General features: G+C 36.7%; 1 protein-coding gene across 2 annotated transcripts in view; it reads left to right on the plus strand.

Moving 5' to 3' along the window:
* Positions 1-23,597, plus strand: part of RELN (reelin) — a 560,642-nt gene that overhangs the window by 519,673 nt on the left and 17,372 nt on the right. For both annotated transcript variants that reach the window (XM_036762107.1, XM_036762108.1), the window contains exons 51-60: positions 4,363-4,517; positions 6,276-6,490; positions 9,121-9,298; positions 11,938-12,113; positions 12,278-12,384; positions 15,591-15,833; positions 18,011-18,186; positions 20,089-20,162; positions 22,119-22,280; positions 22,953-23,110. In XM_036762107.1, the coding sequence (XP_036618002.1) occupies positions 4,363-4,517; positions 6,276-6,490; positions 9,121-9,298; positions 11,938-12,113; positions 12,278-12,384; positions 15,591-15,833; positions 18,011-18,186; positions 20,089-20,162; positions 22,119-22,280; positions 22,953-23,110 (1,644 nt within the window). The remainder of the gene's footprint in view (positions 1-4,362; positions 4,518-6,275; positions 6,491-9,120; positions 9,299-11,937; positions 12,114-12,277; positions 12,385-15,590; positions 15,834-18,010; positions 18,187-20,088; positions 20,163-22,118; positions 22,281-22,952; positions 23,111-23,597) is intronic.

Raw genomic sequence — 23,597 nt, forward strand, 5'->3', positions numbered from 1 at the left:
CTGCAAATTTAACAGTCAGCTCTCTTGAGGTAGTTGATGACTCCAGCACAGCCTTGCCACCGTATAAATTCTTATCAGCCATTTTATGGCACATTCACACAGCTCTGTGAAATCTGAAGTCACCGCTCCAGCGGCAGAATGGGATTTAAACCCAAGTCCATTGCCTTTAAATTCAGTGCCCTTTCCAACACTCCATCTCATTTATAAATGAGGAAACTGAGGGTCAGAGCGGTGAAGTTACTAACCAGTGCCTGACCCTGGACCTTATTCATAGGAGATGTTTGATAAAATGCTGGCTGAGTTTATTTAGATTGCCCAGGCTTACACAGGTAGTAAATAATAGAGGTGAGATTCAAACCCAGGTTATCCGACTCCCAATCTAGCCCTTTTTCTACTGTGCAATGCTGATCTTGGTACTTAAGTGAAACTGACGTGCCAGCAGTACCTCATACTCATTATTTCTTGTTCAGACTTAATCCTTTAAACTGTAAAGAATGTTTTCCTTTCCTGTATTGAATAAGTAGATGTGCTGTAATAAAGGTGATTTTATTTATAAGGAATTTTTATTCATTGCTGTTTTTCTTTGTTTGGTGTAGCATGTCAGATATTCCTTTGAAACTTCAGTTTCCACATCCAATAAAAGTGAATTGATTTTTGCTAAATTCCATATGCAGTTGTAATGACATTTCATGTTTCAGATATTGGCTTAGTTCTTGAAGCATCACCCTAGGGATTATGTTAAGCATATTTTATAGTTATTCCAGTAAGTAGGAAATACATCCACAGGTTATATGCACTTGAGGTTTTTTTGTGTCTGATTATATTTTGACTTCACAATGCCATTGCAAGGAGAAGACAATGTAAAATGTATATATAATTTGAGGCCACAGCTGAGTCAGATTCAGAGAATTCAAGGAACAAAGATACATTTAACCAAGCTAACTGCAATGTTTATTGTATGGTAGTATGAAAACTAATAGTGGAACACTTATCCATACAAAAAAAGAGTACATCTCACACACATCTCCATCTCACTGCATCTCATTCCTTTGGTCTAGTATTGGGAATTAAAGCCTCTGATACCTGTAGCTGAAGCACAGGAAACTGCTTGGTCCAGACAGGTGACCACTTCTGGATAGCCCACAATTTTAAGGGCTAGAGGAGACTAATGGAAGTGTACCTTTCTATGAATACATCACTCTTAGGGTAATCAGATAAGGCTAATGAGAAAGGCTGAAGAAATTCTTCTGGAGCTATGATCTGTATTCATGGATATTCATTATTTTCTAGCAACATGTCCATCCTTGCCAGCCCCTCAAAGCATCTCACCTTTAGGAAGCATTTGACTGTGCCACAAATTTGATTACTTATATTTCACTGCTTCAATGACTCTGATATGTGCATGCAGGCATTCTGTCCATTAGTACAGACTGCAACCCAATCATTCCTTCTCACTCTGTGCAATTTGTGTGTGTGTCCTCCCATAGATACTCCACGGTGTAGAACTAATTTGGTTATACCACAGAAAACCAATACAACAAAAGGTGAATGACAATTAAATTGCTCAATCTATGGTTTGTTTCACTGAATATGGACCATTAGTTCCCTGATGAATCAAGGCCTCAGGTTTCACTTAATTATCTTTGCTGTGAATATTTTTGCTTACCTTGAAAATGTTCAAAGGTAAGCTACAGGGATAACATGGAGAATGATTATGAAATTAAACCTACAACTCATATTTCTGTAGCACGTGGAGCTTTGCTAAGTGTTTGTCTCCAAAGAGCCTTGTGAGGATGGGTAGTTCATACTTACAATTGAAGAAAGACACTGAGGCTCTGAGAGGTTCCCTGATTTGCCTGTGATCCCATAGGTCATAAGTATCTGAGGCAAAATCTGAATCTTGCTTTCAGGGTCTACAATCTCCCCACCATACCACACTGCCTCTCAAACTACCTGAGTTCACATTAGACTTACTATTTTTTTTAGTTATTTCAGAATCATAGAATCTCAAAGTTGAAAAGGAGGTCAGAGGCCCTCTAGCCCAACCCCATGTTCAAAACTCAAATGATCTTTACAGAACTGATGAGTAGCAATTCAACCTTTGACTGAAGGTCTCCAGGGCCAGAGAACTCCTTGCCTCCCAACTTTTAAAATCCCATCCCACTTTCAAATGATTCTGGCTGTTAAGAAATCTAAATTTTCCTCTTTGCAATTTCAACCCATTACTTCTAGCTCTGCCTTCTGAGGCCATATAAAGTAAGTCAAATCTATCTTCCATGCTTCAAAAATTTGAAGACTGAGCTCAAACTCCAACCCCTAACTTTTCTCTTCTTCACATTAAACACCTCTGCTAACGTCAGTGGTTCTTAAATCAGGTGATAGGATTACGGAGTTAGAAGGAATCTTAAAGATGACTAGGAGTTTTAAACCTTTTTTGTGCCATGGTCCCCTTTGGCATTTTGGACTCTGTATCATAAAAATATTTTCAAACGTATAAAATAAAATACAAAAGATTGTAAAGGAAACAATTTTATTCATTTAAATACAGTATCAAGATATTTTTAAAAAAACAAATTCATGGATCTCAGGCTAAGAACCCCTGAAATAGCCATCTTCAATTTACAAATTATGATACACCTTCATTTTACCTTTGCCCCTCATTGAGACAGCTAGGTAGCACAGTGGATAGAGCACCAGCCCTGAAATCAAAAGACTTATATTTCTGAGTTCAAATCTGGCTTCAGACACTAAGAGTGTGACCCTATGCAGTCATGTAACTGTTTGCCTCAGTTTCCTCATCTGTAAAATGGGTTGGAGAAGGAAATGGCAAACCACTCCAGTATCTTTGCCAAGAAAACCTCAAATGAGAGTCACAAAGAGTAGGACACAACTAAAAAATCACTGAACAACAACTAATTTTACAGATGAGAAAACTCTGGCCAATTAAATGATTTCCCAATGTCACAGATATGCCAAATGGTAGAGCCAACTTTCAAATTCTTTCCACTAATCCATAATGTTCTTTCCACTAATCCATACTTTTGAGCCACCTCACCATTCTGGTCGCCCTCCTCTGGGCATGTTCCATCTTGTCAATGTCTTTCCTAAAATGGGGTACATGGAATTAGACACAACATTCCGGATACAGTCTGACAAGATCAGAATACAATGGAAATAGTAACTCCCTCAGTGTGAATATTATTCTTCTCTCAATGCATCCTAGTTTTATGTTAGTATCCTGAGCTATCATTTCACACCAATATGTTGAATTTTTAGTATATAACGTATAAAGCCTTTATTCCACTAAGAATTCCATGTATTTTGGGGATGAACTTTTCCCAACTATGGTTCTCCTATGCTGTACTTTAGTCAATTTTATATTTATTCCTATTTCAATTTATTGATTATGGCCCATCATTACAAAACAAACATGCCATCTATTTCTTCATCCAAATAACTGATAGAAATGTTGGCGAGAACAAGGCCATTCCAAGCAGTGGTCCTTTCCTTTTGTTCTTTGTCCCACCAACATAGTTAAAAATAAAAATGTCTTCCTTTTTGTCCTTAGTATTTCTTTTAAGCCTTAGGTCATTCTGGATTTTAGCCCTCCTGGTGCCCTTTTTACAGGGCTATGTCACTCTTTTGTGTGGTCCCTAATTATTCAGCTTTGATTCCATCTTTTAACATCCAAGAGTCTTGATGAGCTCCCTGAGCCATCAGAATGGTTTCTTTAAGCAACTAAGTGGTAAAGTGGATGAGTCCTGGCACTACAGTCTAGAAGACGTAAGTTCAAATCGCTCTTTGTGACCTCAGGCAAGACAGTGGATAGAGCACTGGGTCTGAAGTCAGGAAGACCTGAATTCAAATCCAGCCTCTGTCACTTACCTTATTTTTGTTTCAGTTTTTTATCTGTAAAATGGGGATAGTAATAGCACCTACCTACAAAGGTTATTGTGAGGATCCAATAAGATATTTAGTAAGCATTTAGTACAGTGCCTGGCACTTAGCAGCAGCTATATAATTGCTGGTTATTTTTATTATCATCATTATAATCATTATTATTAAGAGAAGCAGCATGGTATGGAGGAAAGGGGTATTGAACTTAGAAACAAGAAAGACCTGGGTTCAAATTCCACCTCTGACACTATATGACCCTGAGCAAGTTCCTCTCAGCTTTTGGAACCTCTGTTTTTTCATTTGTAAAATGACAATAATAACATCTATAAATTGTACCTCTCAGGGTTGCTGTGAAGACCAATCCAATGACATGATGTTTAAAAATACCATGCAAAATGTCAGCCGTGATTATTTAAACTTATCTTCTCTCTATTTACTGTAAACTCTGTTGGCTTTTTTCTTAAGTGAACGAGCACTGGCTATTCCATGATTACTGTACTGTGGAAAGGTTCTGTGATTCCCCTGATGGTGTAATGATCTGTGGCAGTCATGATGGCAGAGAAGTTTATGCAATTACCCATGACCTAACTCCTACTGAAGGCTGGATAATGCAATTCAAGGTAAGGACTTTCTTGCCTGAATCATATAAGTAGTAATTTAGCATCACTTAAACGTAATTCTTAAAATAACATTACTGAAAGACAGAGACAATCTACTCTTTCATTTACTTAATATGCAATGTATGCTTCTTTTTCTTTTTAAATGCCTTTCTTATTATGAATTTAAATATCAACACAAACATTTCAATACAAAAATAATGTAAAAGAAATTGTATATAAAACTATAACAGAGCATTCTTGCATGTCTGTGTCCCATTCAGGACTTCCCTCTGATATCTGTGTATTTTTTTAAATTTTTTTCTTGGAGGGGGCAAGGCAGGGCAATTGGGGTTAAGTGACTTGCCCAAGGTCACACAGCTAGTAAGGGTGTCAAGTGTCTGAGGCCAGATTTGAATTCAGGTCCTCTTGACTCCAGGGCCAGTGCTCTACTCACTGCACCACCCAGCTGCCCCTATCTGTGTAATGTTTCATTGATGCTCTTTTCTTTCATTTCTTCTTTTTTTGGCTTTATATAACTACTTAAACCAATTCACTCTTTCCAATAAAAGCCCTCTCTTTTTTAGTTTTCCTTTTATTGCTATGCCCCTCTTATTACCCCCCATTAAGCAATTTTAAAAAAAAATGAAAAATAAAGCCTTCAATACAAAAATGCATAGCAGTATATACATGCATAGCAAAACAAATTCCCACATTTGCCATGTCCGAAAATGTATATCTCTTTCAACACTCTAAGTTCTTCACTTTTCTGGCAAGAGGTGAGTGGCATCATGTTTCATCTTCATTCTTTTGTACTCAAGTTTTCTGCAATATATAATTTGAAATAAATAAATGAGATGATGCTGTAGTAATAAATTAAGAGCACCATTTTGTTAAACTGATGGCATAATCTTCAAAGGCATTTTCTTTCTCTAATATTCCTTGTTAAAAAATTTTCTATAAGAATAAAGATTCCTTCTTAGTGATTAAAGTCAAGTAGTGGTAGGAGCCATGGATACTGATTCTGGCTGTTTCCTCTAATTTACTAACTGAACTAGGTAAACTCTCTTCTTTGAAGAAGGCATCTTTTGGCAATGGGAAGAATTATTTTTTTCCTATCATGTTTTAATGTTACTAGGAGGGAAAAATTTTGGAAGAGAAAATCCCAACCCCAACAGCCATGGCTGTTAGTTGGTCAAGATTCCAATTCAAGTAATTTAATATTTCACCTATATTGCTTCTGCAAGTAGAAATATGTTTGTTATTATGGCTCCTTCCATTATCAATAAACGATTCTATGCCCTATTAAAACAAGCTTCACACTTCATTGCATGTTAATGGTGGGTAAGGTGATGTCAAAAATTGGACTACTAAATAGTAACATTTGTAAAACTAATCATTCTCCTTGGTAAAAAATTATGCCAAATATAAATGCCAGACCATAAACACAACAATCACTGATCTGGAAGAGTGGGCAGAGGCTTTCCAGGTCAGGGAGCCAGCCAGAAAAGCATAGCAAGAAGTAACCACTACAGCCTCACTCCCTGAGCCCACCACCTGCACAACACCTTTGGCATAGTTCACAAACTGTCATCTTTGGCACATCTCTACTGCCACTCCCCAACCCACCCCATGAAGAAAATGAAACTGTATATAATATGGTGAATGTACCATACCTTCTATTCAGTGGTCATCAATTTTCTTATAAAAGACTGTTTAGAATAAAAACACTTGCATGTTTATTTTTTAAACTTCTATGTTTTATTATTCTATATATATTAGATTTCTGTTGGATGTAAGGTGTCTGACAGAATTGCTCAGAATCAAGTCCACGTGCAGTATTCTACTGATTTTGGAGTGACATGGAGCTATCTGGTACCCCAGTGTTTACCTGCTGACCCAAAATGCTCTGGAAGCGTCTCACAGCCATCTGTATTCTTTCCCACAAAAGGATGGAAACGAATCACCTACCCACTTCCTGACAGCTTAGTTGGCAAGTAAGTAAGAAATGAAGATAAGTCTTGGTTCAATGTAGTCTGTAATTTGTTGAAAGTTCTATTACCAAATGGTTTATTAAAAGCAGCATGCTGTCCTTCCTCCCACCCTAATGTTAAGTGCACTGTAATTGTTGCCTTCCATGAGGAAAAAAAAATTCTCTTCAAAATGTCTGCACTTGTAATCCCCCTGGACTAGGCCAGATGGCTTTGGCAGGCCACTTGTATTTTCAAAGTCTCAATGTCATTATTCACCAAATGGGAATAAAACTGCCTGGGGAAGCCATCATAACAGATAGTTACTATCTCATCACCCTTCTTGAGCATGGACCCTTAAAGAGAATGATCCTTCCACATGACCTACCTTAATCAGCCAATGGCACATGCCAAACTCTTAGAGAATTTGTTAGCTATACATGTTGGTTTTTTGTAGATTTAATTTTTGTTTTAATTGGAGCATGATGTTCTGCACCTGCAAAGAAAAACAATTAGCCCGATGTAATGGTGAGCCAAAGTGATTAAACTGCTTTCTAGTAAGCCCATGGCTATGTTAACTTCAGCCAATTTCAAGGGATTAGGGCTTTCGCTTCATCTTTATAATTTGGTAAAACCACTGTGTTGATTAAAATAACCACTACAAAAAAAATCCATCATTTTGTTAGGTAATTATTTTAAAATTCCAAAAGACTTGTGAATCTGTTATTATGTTTACTTTCTCCAATGATGTCTCACACTTCCTCCACACCTTAGCAGTCCATTTTTAAATGAGCTTCTGTGGCAAAAACTGTTAAACAAACACCTGGTGTTCAGTCTTTTGTTGGTGAGCCTCTCCAAACACAACTAGGCTGGTCCTCAGATGATCAGTACAAAGTCTCTTACCAGACTCATTGCAGATTTATAGGACCTACCAAAGCCTGCATTTTGAAGGGATAGCCTTCAAAAACCGAGTCACCTCTGTGCCATGATGAAGCATCAAGGTGGATTTAGATACAGGTCACTAATTAAATAAATGAACCCATAGATATTTAGTGCAGGAACCTTACTCCAACACAAATTATGGCCTGAAATGATCTAGAGAGTGGCCCAAAGTACCAGGGAATTGAGCAATTTGCCTAGGATCATGTGGGAAGAAGAATTTAAACCTAATTCTTCCTGACTTAAAGTACAGCACTATTCACCAGGCCAAGCTGCCTCTGGGTTAATTAAATATTCAAGTTAAATAATTTATCATCTTACAAAACTGAGCTAGATATTTAGTTGGGATAGACAAAAAATATTTGAGTAAGATTCTCACTTATATATGACAAACGATCTTTTCAAAGGAATGCAGCCAACAACTAGTAAACTATATCTTTCAAAAACTTTCCTTATTTTCTTGGAATATTTTTAGACTTCATTCATTTAACATATGTTAGCACCATACTCTAAGAGAGCATAACTGTTTCAATGATAAAGTATGATGGGGGTTATTTTACACAAGACAAAAAAATATTAATAATAGAATAATCTAAGGAGGATTGGTTGTCAAACTACTTGACTAGTTACTTAATAACTGTATTAACTACTTTTAGATCAAAGTGAATATTCATTTGCTATATTTGGCTGTGAAGTTGTTAATGAAGATTTTATTATACTATTTATGCCAGAAAAAGGTAAAGGGCTTTCACTTAACCTTTCTAAAAATTTCCTATTAAATTTGCTAGCTGGCATAGTCACTTTGAAGATACTGACATTCTACTAGGAAATCATGAGCTGTTGCTTTCCAGCTGAGTGAGAACAGCAAGAGTCTTAATGAGCCTCTTTTCGAGGGATTTTATTGTATTTTGTACATTTTTAAAAAATAATAGTATTAGATGAGTCATACTTGTGTAAGTGGGCATAACAATGGCCAATGACTATAAAAAACCTAATTTATGATATGTTGAGGAAGGCTCCAATTATTTTAAATGTAAGATATAGAATATGATCTTTTTGTTCAGCAAGTTTGTTCTTTATGAAATTTAAATGTCTCAAGCATTAACAAGAAGCACAAGATATAGAGTTAGATAACTTGGTTCTGTTCTCAGCTCTGTGGCTTCATTTCTCTGGGCCTCCATCTCCTCAGCTAGAAAACTAGAGGGAGGGTTGCACTAGCTTGGGGGGTCCTAAAACCTTTTTTGTCTCATGTACATTTTTGGCAATGTGGTGAAGCCTATCTTCTGGATCCCTTTTCAGAATATTTTAAATGCAAAAATTAAAACACATAGGATTACAAAGTAAGCCAATTATATTTAAATTAACTACAATTTTCAAAACATTTGTTAAAAACAAAATGTATTATTACAAATAAAACCAAGTATATTGAAATATAATTATAAAAATATTTGTTAATATTTATTTATATCTGAGTTCAAAGACCCCTGTTTAAAAGACTAAATGAGCTTGAAGAATTCTTCTAGTTCCTCATCTAAGACCAACATTTCATAACTAGGAACTGACAGATGAGCTAGTTGTAAGGAAAGGTTTTTCATTAACGCATTTCTTCTTACAAAGAACTTCATGCATACTTCTTTTCAGAAATGGGTAAGTATAATGGAAAATGGACCTGAATAAATGGCTAACGTTTGTCCTTTCTGTGTGTGTGTTGCCAATAGTCCGGTGAGGTTTAGGTTCTATCAGATGTACTCAGATATGCAGTGGGCCATCGACAATTTCTATCTTGGACCTGGATGCTTGGATAACTGCAGGGGACATGGTGATTGCCTGAAAGAACAGTGCATCTGTGACCCAGGATACTCTGGCTCAAATTGCTACTTGACTCACACTCTGAAGGTAAATCTGTGTGTTGGTGGAATTCTACTTAGAAGCTGGTTATAAGGAACTATTCTATTAATAATATAATGTTGTGCATGATGTGAAAGCCATCTTATAGAAAAGGTTATTATCTGATGACTTCCCTTAGGCACTTCATTTACTCATTCAACAACCATTATTCTCTTTGAGTGCCTAAATTCAATAAGAATAGAGATGTGTCATCCTTATTAATTACAATCTGCAGTGTTATTGTGATGTTCCAATGGGTATTTCATTGACGTTATAAACTTAAATAATGTTAGTGCATGAATTGGGTACCAATGCCTTTAATTCTCTTTTTATGTTTTTTCCTCTCCTAATTTAAAAGCTGCATTAAGCTTTTCTTTTACACATCTTCCTAGTAGATACATCATGTGAAGTGTGTAGTACTGTTGGTGCTCTTAATGGATTAAGAGACTGCTAGATATCATGCTGAAGGGTTATATTTTCAACATCTTAATTGAACTCAATATAGTTTTATATGGAGGACACAGCACCATTTTTTAGTGCTAGTATCACTGATAAATATGTAAACCAAAAACAGTTAACACATACCCTTTTATCTTTGACACAAAATATAGGACACTTATCTTTGTGATGACAGAAAATTACTAAAATGATCAAGATAGACGATTAAAACCACGAACGTGAAAGGGAACTAGCAAAAGAAAAACATGTTCCCCTCATTCTCATCTTCTATAGTAGTCCTAAAATTGATAGATTACATTAATAAAAAAACTAAGGCAAGATTCATTTATCATGGAAAATTTTGATTTAAGATTTTGATCCACTTTCCATAAAGAGAAAACCTACATAAGTATGTATGTAATACATTTTTAAATCATTGTATGTCTTCTTTTATCTCTTGCCAAAGGCTATTTAGCATTCCCCAGTGAGCTTGAAGAATTTTATGAGTGGCTGTTAAAATGGGCTTTATTATAACCTTCCTAATGAGAATCTGTGCATCTTTTCTGACTTTTATATGCTTGTCTACTAACATACACTCAATACTTTCACAGTTCTGTAATCTCATTGGTTTAGCATTCTCTATCAGTACAGATAATAGCTCATCCAGGTCTCATCATATTCATTCTTGTCGATGTTCTGTAACAAGTCCTCCATAGAACTAATCCATAGGCTAGAGATTCCTCTAGGTCAGGAATCTTTAACGTGAGGTCCACAAATTTATTTTAAATATTTTGATAACAATATTTCAATATAATTGGGATCCTTTGTGACCCTATTTATTTTATTTTGTGCATTTAAAATTATTATCGTGAGCAGAAGTTCATAATCTTCACCAAAGGGACATGCAATTCAAAAGAAAGGTTAAAAACACCTGCTCTACATATTTTAACATTTTGGAATATTCACAGTGTCCATCTGCAACCCTTCACTCTCACCTGCCTCCTCTTCTGATTTCCTAAAATGTGATGGGAGTTGTTGTCTTTCCTTTTTCTTTTTTTAACCACTTCTTGTGCGTAAACCATCGTTGACAATATGCTTCAGCCTTCTTGTACCCACTATATATCTCTCCATTGCTTTTTGGGTCCTCAACAATTTTAATTCTTTGGTCTGTAGTATTCTATGATTCATATCCACAAAACATCACTAGAAAGATAGTGATATTTAAAAGATGGCTTTTATGGCAAGTACCAATTCAAGTAGTTTACAGTGCCATAAATTGCCAAATTCAGTCCAATCCATGCTCTTTATCCTACACAATTCTGAACATAGATATTTTCTTGTACATCTATAGAGCCTGTCCAAAATACATGTACTAATAGATTAAGTCAATGGATTGTCTGTCTTTCATGATCTTGGTAGGGGGAATTTTTTATACACTTTGTTTTTTCCTATATGACTTATAGGGCAAATGTTTTTGAATAGTTGTGGATATCATTGAGGAGGATCATAATATTCAAAAGCTTTTATAGAATGTCATCTATAAACAAAATAATTTAGAAAACCTCACATAGGGAACCCTTATTACATTTGGACTCTACATAGGAGATCCTCCATGTCACCTTTGATGAGCATACATTACTGTATTTTATATTGATAGATGATTATTGAGCAAAGTTATCTCTTTGGTTTTTTTATATATCAAGGAATCATATATGATCTTAACCTATGTATAGGAGACATTTTTACTGGATGATAGTCTTTAAGACTTCATTTTACTCTATCAAGGCAAATGTTTTGGGGTTTTGGGGGGGGTTGGGGTTTTTTGTAATCAACAAACAGAAAACACAGTGGGATCTTGTATGTTGTATAGTTTTGAATTATGTAGCTGTGCAAATATGCTGTAATATAGAAAATTATCCATGAAAGCCTACTTGTTCCTCCCTTGTATTTTCAAGGCCTCTCTCTTAATACACATATGGATCATTCTCAAAATAATGTTATACCAGTGAGAAAGTAAGCAGACAGACTTCTATCTCTGACCTTCTCTGCTACCTTTCTTGCTAATAATACCATTTTCCACTTTTTCCCAATCTACTTTTTATACCTTCTCCTAAATTTGGTATTGATTTTGACCTCTGTTGCCATAATTACTCCTTAGTACTTGCTGATTAGCAGCCCCTAAAATGGTTTTGTCCTGCTCATTTTTCCAGACTTTCCTGAAGGAACGTTTTGACAGTGAAGAAATCAAACCTGACTTATGGATGTCCCTGGAAGGTGGAAGTACTTGTACAGAGTGTGGGATTCTTGCAGAAGATACTGCACTATATTTTGGAGGATCCACTGTGCGTCAAGCTATCACTCAAGATTTGGATTTAAGGGGAGCAAAGTACGTCATCCTATTGGATTCTGCATAGGGAATGGGAACCAAAGAATAGATGAGGAAGGGTGACAATGTTATTTAATACTTGATCAGATCATTAATTCTGGGGGAAAATAATAAAGGCCTATCATATAACAATTCTAATAAAGAATTGCTATTTATCCATTTAGATTTCTGCAATACTGGGGACGAATTGGTAGTGAAAATAATATGACCTCTTGTCACCGGCCCACCTGCAGAAAGGAAGGAGTCCTACTGGATTATTCCATTGATGGAGGCAAGTTTCAATATGCTCTGAACAGTTCTTTTACTGAAAACAATGCACCATAAAGCTTCATAGTCCTGTGTGCCATACAGATAGATGTACATGTAGGGAGCGCTTCAGACTTTGTAGGAAAGTAGTACCAGATCAAATAACCACAAATCTATAACTACAGGTCTCAACTGAACATTGAATCAGTCCCCTGCTATGTCACAAGCCATCAGCAAATGTGTTGCCAAAAATATACAGGTTGAAAGAAAACATTTTTTAGATTATATATTTTATGAACAAAGAAAATAGCATTTTTTAATATTACCACCTAAGTAAGAACTTTTAAATCGTGAAAAAGCTTGACTCTTGTGCAATGTAATAAACACACATATAATCAAAGACACAAAAGGTGCATAAGAAAATCACACTAACTCAGGCTAATCAGGGAATGGGAAGCCTGAGTTGGTTAAAGGCCTGAGTTATTGAATATTATTATTGAAATATAGCATTGTTACTTTCAGGTATCTAAAATAACTCAATGCAATATTGCCTAAGAGAAATCTACATGTTAATGAATGGATAAGAATGACTATTTAGGAAATTAATTGGTCACCATCCCTCTCCTACTTTCATTCTTCCTTAGGGAACTATGATATTTTTCCTTTCCAGGGCTAACACCACCATTATGCCCTTGATTTCTCCTTAAGAACCTTACTCAATCCCTCCTTCCCTCTCTCTTGAATCTTCAATTTCATAATAATAATAATCATGGGACAGAGAGCTGAAAGGGCCTTTGAGAGCATCTAACCTAATGCTCTCATTGTCTAGCTTTAGAAACCAAAGCTGAGAGAAATTAAGTAATTCATTCAAGATCACAAAGGTAGCAGATATCAAATCTCATATTTAGATCCTCTGGCTTCTAACTTCAAATCCATCAATCTTTACAAGACCCCACTCATCCCAATGGCCCATTCATTTCCACCTGCCAACATACCCAGGAATTCCCTACATATGCACAAAACCTTTTCCCTCAAATCTACCCCATCTAGTCATCGCCTCCTTTTCATGACCTAACTTAGAAGCATACACTGCTCTCACTGCTGCCATTCATTCCCTTAGCTTCTTGAATTCTGGCTTCTCCTTTGATCTCTATATTGAAACTGTCTCCAAAAGGTAACCTTCTGGCCACCAAATTCAATTCCTTTTTTTTTCACTCTTCTAATCCTTGTCTTTTCTACTACATTCGATGCTTTGGATTAAAACATTCTCTTCCCTTGGCTTATTTAACAATGAATCACCCGTATTCCCATCTTATCTTTCTGGCCCATCTTTCTTTAGATTCCCTTCTTCCTCTCACTTCTAAATGTCTACATCTACCAGGGTTCTGATCTTGTCCTTTGTATCTGTAAGGCAAATGTCACAATATCAATAGTGACCATGAATATGCTTGTATTGTTCTGTATCAGAGAACATAAGAGACTCTGCATATAGAAGGCAGAATAAGTAAAACATTTATTCAGAAACCAGAAGATCAGATTCCAAAACCTGTAACTCCAATTCAACACAGCAGTAACTGTATCCCAAAACCAGTAAGTCCACTTAATTATAACAGCAAGGAGATTAAAACACAATATCACAGCAGGGAACCAAGGCATCCTGTAACCTTCCCCTCTACTTGTGCCTTCCTGTAAACACCTACTCACAAATCCTAGTTGTCTGTGTCCTCTCTTCCCAAAGTTCTGAGAGCTTGCAGTTCTGAGAGCCCTAGCAGTTCTCAGAGCTTAACGGCTACCCTCAGGGTGTATATCTATATCTATATATCCTGTGCTACTTGCACAGGATTTACCTGAAATTTGCCTTAATTATTCCTGAAATCACTATTCCTAATACCTACCCATTCTTCAAATCCAATCTTGTATGCCAGCTCTACTAGGAAGGATTCCCTGATTTACCACAGGTATAAATAGTATATATCTTATTTGAACATCAGACCTTGTTAGGATCTCTCTTTCACCACTTTCACATTCTTCCTTCTTATATTCTTCCTAATAATAAGTGTATTCTCTTTCTTCATTGTTATAATAGAATATAAATAAAAACAAAAAAGGTATGTTTAATGATATAATATTTAAGTGCTTATAAAATATTTGAGGACACTTGAAAAGGTCTTCTTTTGTAAATGGGGTCCGCTGAACTTGTCTTTTTGAGTTGCCACATTTTCCAGAAACATTGGACCCAGAGTATGTACGAGGCCCTGACCAAGGACCACCCCCCTCACCCTGGAGCTGACATAATTTGTTGTTTGTACCCCACACTGGACTCCCTGTGTGTCCTTGGGAGTCAAGACAGGTGCCAGTCAGTCTACACTAGACTGGGAAACTGCTTGCAGCTGGGACCCTTGTAGACAAGCAGACCATCATATCTTCATAGTCTAGCAGTTCCCAAGGAAAAAGAATGTTGCTTTTGCCATCTTAATTACTTAATTACTCATGATTTCTCCTCCTCTGTCACAATTTCATAAATATGCAAGCTTCTGTTTGGATTGTGAACCCTAAACCTGGGCTCAGGGTTCCACATGCATGTTCATTTCTCTCGTAATAAATCTAGTTGCAATGCAATGTCTTATAGATACTGTTTTTCATTAACACTTTTAAGTGACTTAAAAATTCTTTCTCCAATCTTTCTACCATTGTACCATTCCTCTCTTCAGTGAATGATCACTTAATTGATAATTCAGAGATAAACTTCAGAATGGTCTCTAGCTGAATAATCACATGTCCTAGAAAGGCTGTGCATATTAATGACATTTTATTTTATTTTTAAAATAATCTCGAAGTTATATTTACATAAAATCTCATAAATTACTAATATAGTCTTCTTTCTGATAAAATATGCAAAACTCTAAATTAATATATAAAAAGAAATAATATAGTAACCTTTGGGATATTTTCTCTTTGATTACATTTGAAATAGAACTATTTTTCTTTTAATTACTCTTACAGTTCCATGCCTTGGTGTTTCAAAATAGCCCAAATAAACAACTGGGTTTTTTTTTTATTGAGCACTCCCCTAAACCAAGGTAGAAGACAGTGAGTTAATGAAAACTCTTAGGTTCTCATATTCTGCCTGATAACCTATCAGAAGCTTAGACTATTTATACTATAAGAAATGTGCTTATTTTTGCAAATGTGAAAAAATGTACTTTATTTATTTGCTTATTTTTGTTGCAGGAATTACCTGGACCTTGCTCCATGAGATGGATTACCAGAAGTACATTTCTGTTAGACATGACTACATACTTCTTCCAGAACATGCCCTAACCAATACAACACGTCTTCGATGGTGGCAGCCTTTTGTAATCAGCAACGGGATGGTGGTTTCAGGTGTTGAGCGTGCTCAGTGGGCATTAGACAATATATTGATTGGAGGAGCAGAAATCAATCCCAGTCAATTGGTGGATACATTTGATGATGGTATGAAAGAAGACACCAAGTGTTTTCTGTACAATAAATCTTTTGCCCTGTGGTTTATTAAACTTTAATTGTTGGATTGATGATGTCCTTCTCAACATATTTTCGAACTTTAAATATACTTTAATATTGTGCCACTCCTCTTAGGTTCTAGAAACTAAATTCATAAACTAGAGAGGTAATCAGTTTCTCTTTATTATTCCTCAATATTTAGCAACAAATGTTAAGTTGACAGTATGCGCTTTAGTGTTACCACCATGCCACTGATAAGTGAAAGCCGAGCCCAAGATATAGCTTCTATATCTAAGTGGGCTTTACTAAATGATATAAACGTACCAGCTAAGTCTGAGGATGATGAAAGTTACTATAGCATGACTGGCTACCTCCAAAGTCCTATCAGGCCTGTGCTGAGTCTTCCTGTCTCCACACTCAAATCTGTGAGAAGTTAGAAACAATCAAAATTTGGAAAAATTAGATCAACGCAATTCAAGGGAAAAAGGCTTTGCTTCCTACACTGTTATCAGCAAAATGTTTGATCTTGATGTGACCTTGAAGTGGGTTTGGGAAGCACTGATTGGCCAGGGTAGAGGTGAATGAATTTGTAAATAGTCTTTCAGACTTAATAATTGGTCTTTAGGGCATCTTAGCTATAACACATATGTAATGCCTTCAGCAGCCTTAGACACAGGGCCCCGTTAACTGGATGGCAGGCCTATACCATGCAATTTCTCCTAATTATCTAGGATGACACACATTCGGTAAACCTGGGAGGCAACTGTTAACTAAAGATAGGCAGCCTGCACATTGCAAATTCAAATAATTATCCTGAGAATGCCCTCAAAGCTTCTAACAAAAGTTACAAAGGAAAAAAAAACACATTGAACTTTTAACAGGCAAGATAAGAAAGTATAAGTGGTTATAATATACTTGATAAAAAGCTATTACCTTGACAAACAAGCAAAAAGGATTACAATGCATTCTATTTAATAAGTGTTTCGTGGACTGAGGAAAGTAATTGAACAAAATGGGGATTGCCCTGGCAGTTTCAGCATACAACAGGAGGTAAATGGATCTCACCCCACACAAGGGTTTAGTTCACCATTTAATCTTACTTCTATAGGCAAAAATTCATAAATTGATGTCACCTAGAATTGTAAAGTGCGCTATAACAGTCAGGAAAGGCATTTACTAAGAAGAAGGCTAACTGTAATAAATACACTGAAATCATTTTAATTTGGTCATTTTTGCATTGCCATAACACACTTAGCTCACTATCACACAGTTACAGCTCTGTTACTTTATGAAACAGTATCAAGCATAATTCTCTAATAGAGGGGAAATGTTGCCATTTAAAGGTTATATAATCATTCCACTAGAACTTACATTTTTTTCTTTGACCTGACTCTGCCATGGCACTATGTATTGTATGATCTAAACTAAATATAGATAAATTTGCTAGAGTATGAAAAGACTACTCATCAATTCAAAAAATGCTTCTTAAGCTAAGTGCCTGGAATACCAAGACAAAAACACATCAAACCCTGCCTTTAAAGAGCTTACATATTACACTAATAGGGACTACAACGAATTTTAAGAAACTAGGGGGAATCAGAGAAGGCTTCATGGAGGAAATGGCACTTTTGCCAATTCTTAAAGGAAGAGGAGATAAGAAGAGAGTTCACTCTACGCATCATATTTGGCCTGCTTCAATGCACAGAGATAGAAATGAAATGTATAGGTTGGGGAGTGGAGTATAGATTTTGTGAAGGAGAGAAATATGAAATCAGTCTAGAAGGGCATGCCAAATGGAGGAGTTTGTATTATATCCTAAAGGTTTGGCAGAAAAAAAATTGGCAGCTGTGTGGAGGATGGATTGGAGAGGAAAGAGGAGAATCAAGAAAAACCAATTAGAAGGCAATTATAATAGTCTAGAAGTAATGAGGTTCTGAACTTGGCTGCTGGTCATGTAAGTGGAGAGAAGGGAATGGATGCCAGTGCTCTGGAGGTAGAACCAATAAGATGTGGCAACTGCTCGTGCATTGAGGATGAGAGAGAAAGAGTCGAGGATAACTTCAGTTACTAATCTCAGGATCTGGGGAACTTGCAGCAGGGGTGGGTGTGAGGGAGGGATTGACCTCTTTTCAACTTTGAGGTAATTTATTTCCCATTTTCCATAACAGAAGGCATTTCCCATGAAGAAAACTGGAGTTTTTACCCCAATGCAGTCAGGACTGCAGGATTCTGTGGAAATCCATCATTCCACCTCTACTGGCCAAATAAGAAAAAGGACAAGACTCATAACATCCTCTCATCCCGAGAGCTCATTATACAGCCAGGCTACATGATACAGTTTAAAGTAAGAGAACGTTGTTCTTCAAAATGGTTTCTGTCATTACAGCACTTATAAGGCCCATATGCTATTCAAAATAGAGGATTAAATTCATCCACTCATTCACTGATTATATTCAAAGAGATGTGTTCCATGGACATAAGTACTATATTTCAAAAAACACTTGTTGAATAAGCACAACTATTTCTACAAAGAAGCAGCATGGAAGAGTGAACAGAGAGAGCAGGCCTTGGGTTTAGGTGCTGCCTCTGACCCTGATGATTATGGTCAAGTCTCTTAATCTTTCAGGGCATGCCCACCTCCATCCCTGCCCTCCATCCCACCCACCCCCCACAGTTCATTAAGACAATAAATTGCAAAGCACTTCAGAATCTGTATTGATAGAGGGAATTTCCTGATCAGATATTGCCTATTTATGGGAAATCACAGGTCCAGTCCCAAAAAATAGTTTAGTGAGATACTATCTCTGGGGTCAGTTTGAAAAAGTGTCAAGAAATATTAACTGTCCTACCATTAAGAAATGTGCACTGTGCCTACTTACTAAATTTTACATTTGTAAACTGGAATACTGCTTTCTGTACTTGCATATGTAAAATCTTAGTAGGAACTTTTGTTTCCCTCTATAGATTCTTTTCCTTCCTTTTTTTCCCACTGGACTTTTTTGTCTTTCTGCTTTTCTTGGCTTCTATTTTTCTCTCCATTTTAATCTCTCTTCTTTTCATGTAATCACCTGTGCCTCAGTGTCTCATAGGCTCATTTTTTTTTCATAGCTGTCAGGAAGATCTGAGTTCAAATATGGCCTTAGACACTTATTAGCTGTGTGACCCTGGGCAAGTCACTTAATTTGACTGCCTCAGTTTCCTCATCAACAACATGAGCGTAACAATAGCTCCTTCAACTCAGGGCTATTGTGAGAATCAAATGACATAATATTAGTAAAGTGCTTTCCAAACACTTAAGCAATATGTAAATACCATTACTGTTGTTATTGTTTATTTTCTATATCTCTAGCTTTCAAATACACTTGTGTCCAAAAGTCCTATAGGGGCATAAAATGCACAAGTATGTTTTTAAACGACCTAGTAAGTCTGCACGTACATGTTTAATTCAGATGAGTAAATGGACACATGGTTGGTATCAAAATGAGGTAGTCTTCCCTTCCTAACCTAACCCCTCAACCTGCCCCTTGGATTTTACTCCTTCTTGTTTCCCCTTTGCCTCATTGGTCATCTGCTCCTCTGCAATCTTTTCTCCTCTACCACCTTCCTCCTTCTAATCTATAAAACATGCCCATTTCCCCTATCCTTGAGGGGAAAAAACCCTTTTCTTCAACCCTTACTACTCCAAGCTCATTTTATCCTTCCTCCCCTTTACTACCAAACTTCTAGAAAGAACAGTCCACATTCTACCTCCATTTCCTCATGCTCACTCAGTCTTCATCATCTTACCATGTGACTCCCCCTTCCCCTCCCCAACCCAGCTCTTTCCTTATCAGTAAATCCAATGATTTCTCTATTGTCCTCATGCTCACAGATTCTCCCTGTGGCACAGACCAGCAATACTAAATATCCTCTCCTCCCTTAACAGCAATGGCACTGCATTTTCATAATTCTCCTTGTATCTTTCTTACCACTTTTTCCCTTTTTTCTTTTAGTCTCCTTCATTCCCTCTCCCTTTCCCAAATTCCTTTTTTAAAAAAGCATTATGTTAATTAAATAAGTGGAACTAGTAATTTTTGAAAAACTTACCTCTGATCTTTCTATTCTCAAGTTGTGTTTATTTAATAAGATTGATAATTATGATTTTTTTGTTTCCTAGCAGGCTACTGATATTTTCCAAATATTTATGTTTGAGGCATATCATGGTATATAATTCATGATATTAAATATCCATTCACATTTGTTTCAGATTGTAGTGGGATGTGAAGCCAGTTCTTGTGGTGACCTCCACTCTGTAATGCTAGAATACAGTAAGGATACAAGGTTAGTGACATATTTCATTATTTAATTTAAAATTAGCCTACAGAGTAAAATTTTTCATCTAAATTTAATAGACTTTCTTACAAGTTTTCTTTATTAATTCATTTAATAAATGTTTATTGAGTGTATACAGTGTGCCAGATACATTGTAGATGTAGAATACAAAGACAAAAACAAAACAATCCCTACCTTCAAGGAGCTTACATTCTATTGAAGGGAAACAACATGAACATGGATATATAAAAACAAAATAGAAACAGAATAAATGCAAAGTAGTTTCCAGGGTGAAGAGCCATCAGCAAGTATAGGGAGGTCAGAATAGCACTTGAGGTTAGTCTTAAATCAATATGGAGATTCTGTAAGGTAAAGGTAAGGAAGGAGAGGATTCCAACCATGAAATTTGGGAAAGCCTAGACAAAAACACAGAGCTGGGGATGGAGTATTTATGAGTGATAGCAAGTCGAGCAGTTTGGCTGGAATGTAAAATGCATGAAGAAGAGGAATGTGCAGTAAGCCTGAAAAGGGAAGCTGAAGCCAGGTTGTGAAGGGCTTTAAATGAAAAAAGAAGAGTCTATATTTATCCTACAGGGACTTGGGAACCACTGGAGCTTCTAGTGCTGGGGAGTGATATGGAGAATTTGGCAGCTATTTGGAGGCTAGATGGGAGAGACGAGAGAGACAGGGAGATCTATTACCAGGTTATTGCAATAGTCCAGAAGGAAGGTGGTGAAGGCCTGAACTAGGATGGTGACCCAGGGAAGGATGAAGAATTGAAAATTATTCCAAGTTTATAATCTGGTTGACTGGAAGGATGGTGGTACCCTCTAGAAAAAGGGAATTAAGAAAAGGTTGGGGTAAAGGGAATAATGAGTTCTGCTTTGGACATACTGAGTTTATGATGCCTATGGGACATATAGTTAGAAATCTGTAATGGGCAGTAGGTGATTTATACTAAATCTAAAGAGAAAGGTGTTGGATGGATATGGAGATTTGGGAGTACATGGTCAAATCCAAACAGAATACCAAGGAAAGAGATTATAGAGAGAAAAGGAAAGAGGCAAGGACAGTGCAATAAGCTGTTAGCACATGTATGGGCTGAAACATAACCAAGGAGAGTAAGAAGAAATGGAGAAATGCATGGGAGAAGAAATAGAAGAGAGCAGTGTCTTGAAAGCCCATGGAGGGAGAAAGTATCACAGAGGAGGGTGTGGTCAACAGCGTCATATATTGCAGAGTGATCTAGAATGATAAGGACAGTAGCCACAAATTTGGCACTTAAGAGATCATTGGTAACCCTGGAGTTTCCATTTGAGTGATGAAGACAGAAGTCAGATCTCAAAGGGTTAGTGGAAAGTAGAGGAGTAGTTTTTTTTTGTTTATCCAGGCATCTTATCCTCATAATTATCTTCTAGAAATAAAATTATTCGGAATTTGATGCTAAGATGCAGTTAATAAAATAATACATGTTTTCCTATGATTACTGTGAAGCCCTGTTTTCACATAGTTTCTCATTATATAGATTTGAATATTCCTGAGGTCAAAAACCACAACAATGTTAATGTCTACCAAAATCTACCTGCAGTGTAGCTGTTAGTCCCATATACCAACCCAGCATTAGAAAGGGGTTCTGCAGTAAGAAACATTTTTGAAGGAGAATTTTGGTTATGGGCTTAAATATATTTAAACTGGAAAGGTCTGGTAAAATCTATCATGAGTAATATCATAACAATCTACTGAAATAAGTTGTAATCTTTTCTATAACTTTATATATATCACAAAAATTCTAAACCTATCTTGCATTAAAATAATTATAATTTGTCTATTTATCATCTGTAATAAAATGTATCCATTTTAAAATCATCTTAATTTAATCCCAAACTCACCACTGTCATGTTAGGCTTGCTGCCTTTCTCCTTTTTAAGATTATTCTAATGTATTTTCTTTGGGTTCTTTTGGTAGATCTGATTCCTGGCAGCTTGTCCAGACACAATGCCTTCCTTCTTCTTCAAACAGCATTGGCTGTTCTCCCTTCCAGTTCCATGAAGCCACCATCTATAATTCTGTCAATAGCTCCAGTTGGAAGAGGATAACCATCCAGTTGCCTGATCACGTGTCTTCAAGGTAGGCTTCATAAGGTCAGCTTCTTATGGAACTGTCAGACAATCTTTTAAAAGCTCATCTGAAGCTCTGAGGAAGTCTGAAAAAGCAAAAGATAGTTTTAATTTTCAAACAGCAGTATGAAGTGGTTGATAGGTAGCCTAGGGGCTAGAAAGATGTAGGTTCAAGCCCTGATTCTGATACCTACTGGCTGTGTAACCCTGGGTATATCAGTTATGCCTTCAAGGGAACAAGACAGCTCTCTGAGACTACACCTCATAGTCCAGATGCCAACCTACAGTGGCACAGGAAATCTCTTCACCCGGAAGTTTCCTGTACCAATGAAATCACAAATCCAGTCCCTTTCCTACCAAGACAAAAAGCTGGCAATTGTATTGTCCAGAAATGCTTTAGTTTAGGTAATCAGTAGCCATAGAGGAAGTAGAAACTTAGGTGCAAAAAATGCATACAGTATCAGAAACTTAGACCTTGAATTTTATGTTACATAAATGACGTAGACCTTGAATTTTATGTTACATAAATGACATAGTCCCAGATAATGCTACCTAGCATTTATACCAAAACACAAATTTGGAATCCATATAAGTGGAATCTCTAGAGATTTCCTCTGGGAAAATTGACCTTGTTACTACATAATAATTCTGTATAATAATAGAGCCTTTTTTTCCTTTTTAGTGCAACACAGTTCCGCTGGATCCAGAAAGGAGAAGAGGCTGAAAAGCAAAGTTGGGGAATTGATCATGTCTACATAGGAGAAGCCTGCCCCAAACTCTGCAGTGGCCATGGATACTGTACAACTGGAGCTGTGTGTATCTGTGATGAAAGTTTTCAAGGTCAGAACTCCTGAATTTCCTTCCCAATACAGTACTGTTTGAATTCATGCCTTCCTAACATCTGTACAAGAATGAGTGAATGAATAACTGAAAATAGCATTTATTGAGCAATTACTATATGGTGGGCATTCTACTAAGCACTGGGAATACAAACTCAAAACCAAAGGCAGTCCCTGCCCTCAAGGTGCATACATTCTAATGGGGGAGGGGGGGGCGGGAAATGAGCATAAAGGAGTGGCCACTGGAGAGGGGTATTTTGGGTTAGAAAGAGTATGTAGGGAGCAAGAGGCCATGGTGGCAAGAAAATGGCTAGTAAGTAAAATAAAGTATGCCTGAAGCTAAGCCTGGAAGAAGTAGGAAATATGATTCAGCCTCCAATCAGGACAGCAAGAACTTAGGGAAGGAATTTTGGCGAGGTAAAAGTTCCTCTAGGGCAGAGATATCAAGTTCAAGGCCAATTGTCCAAGAGCCAGCAAACTCCTCCAGG

Source organism: Trichosurus vulpecula, chromosome 5, assembly GCF_011100635.1.
Source record: "Trichosurus vulpecula isolate mTriVul1 chromosome 5, mTriVul1.pri, whole genome shotgun sequence".
Lineage (NCBI taxonomy): Eukaryota > Metazoa > Chordata > Mammalia > Diprotodontia > Phalangeridae > Trichosurus > Trichosurus vulpecula.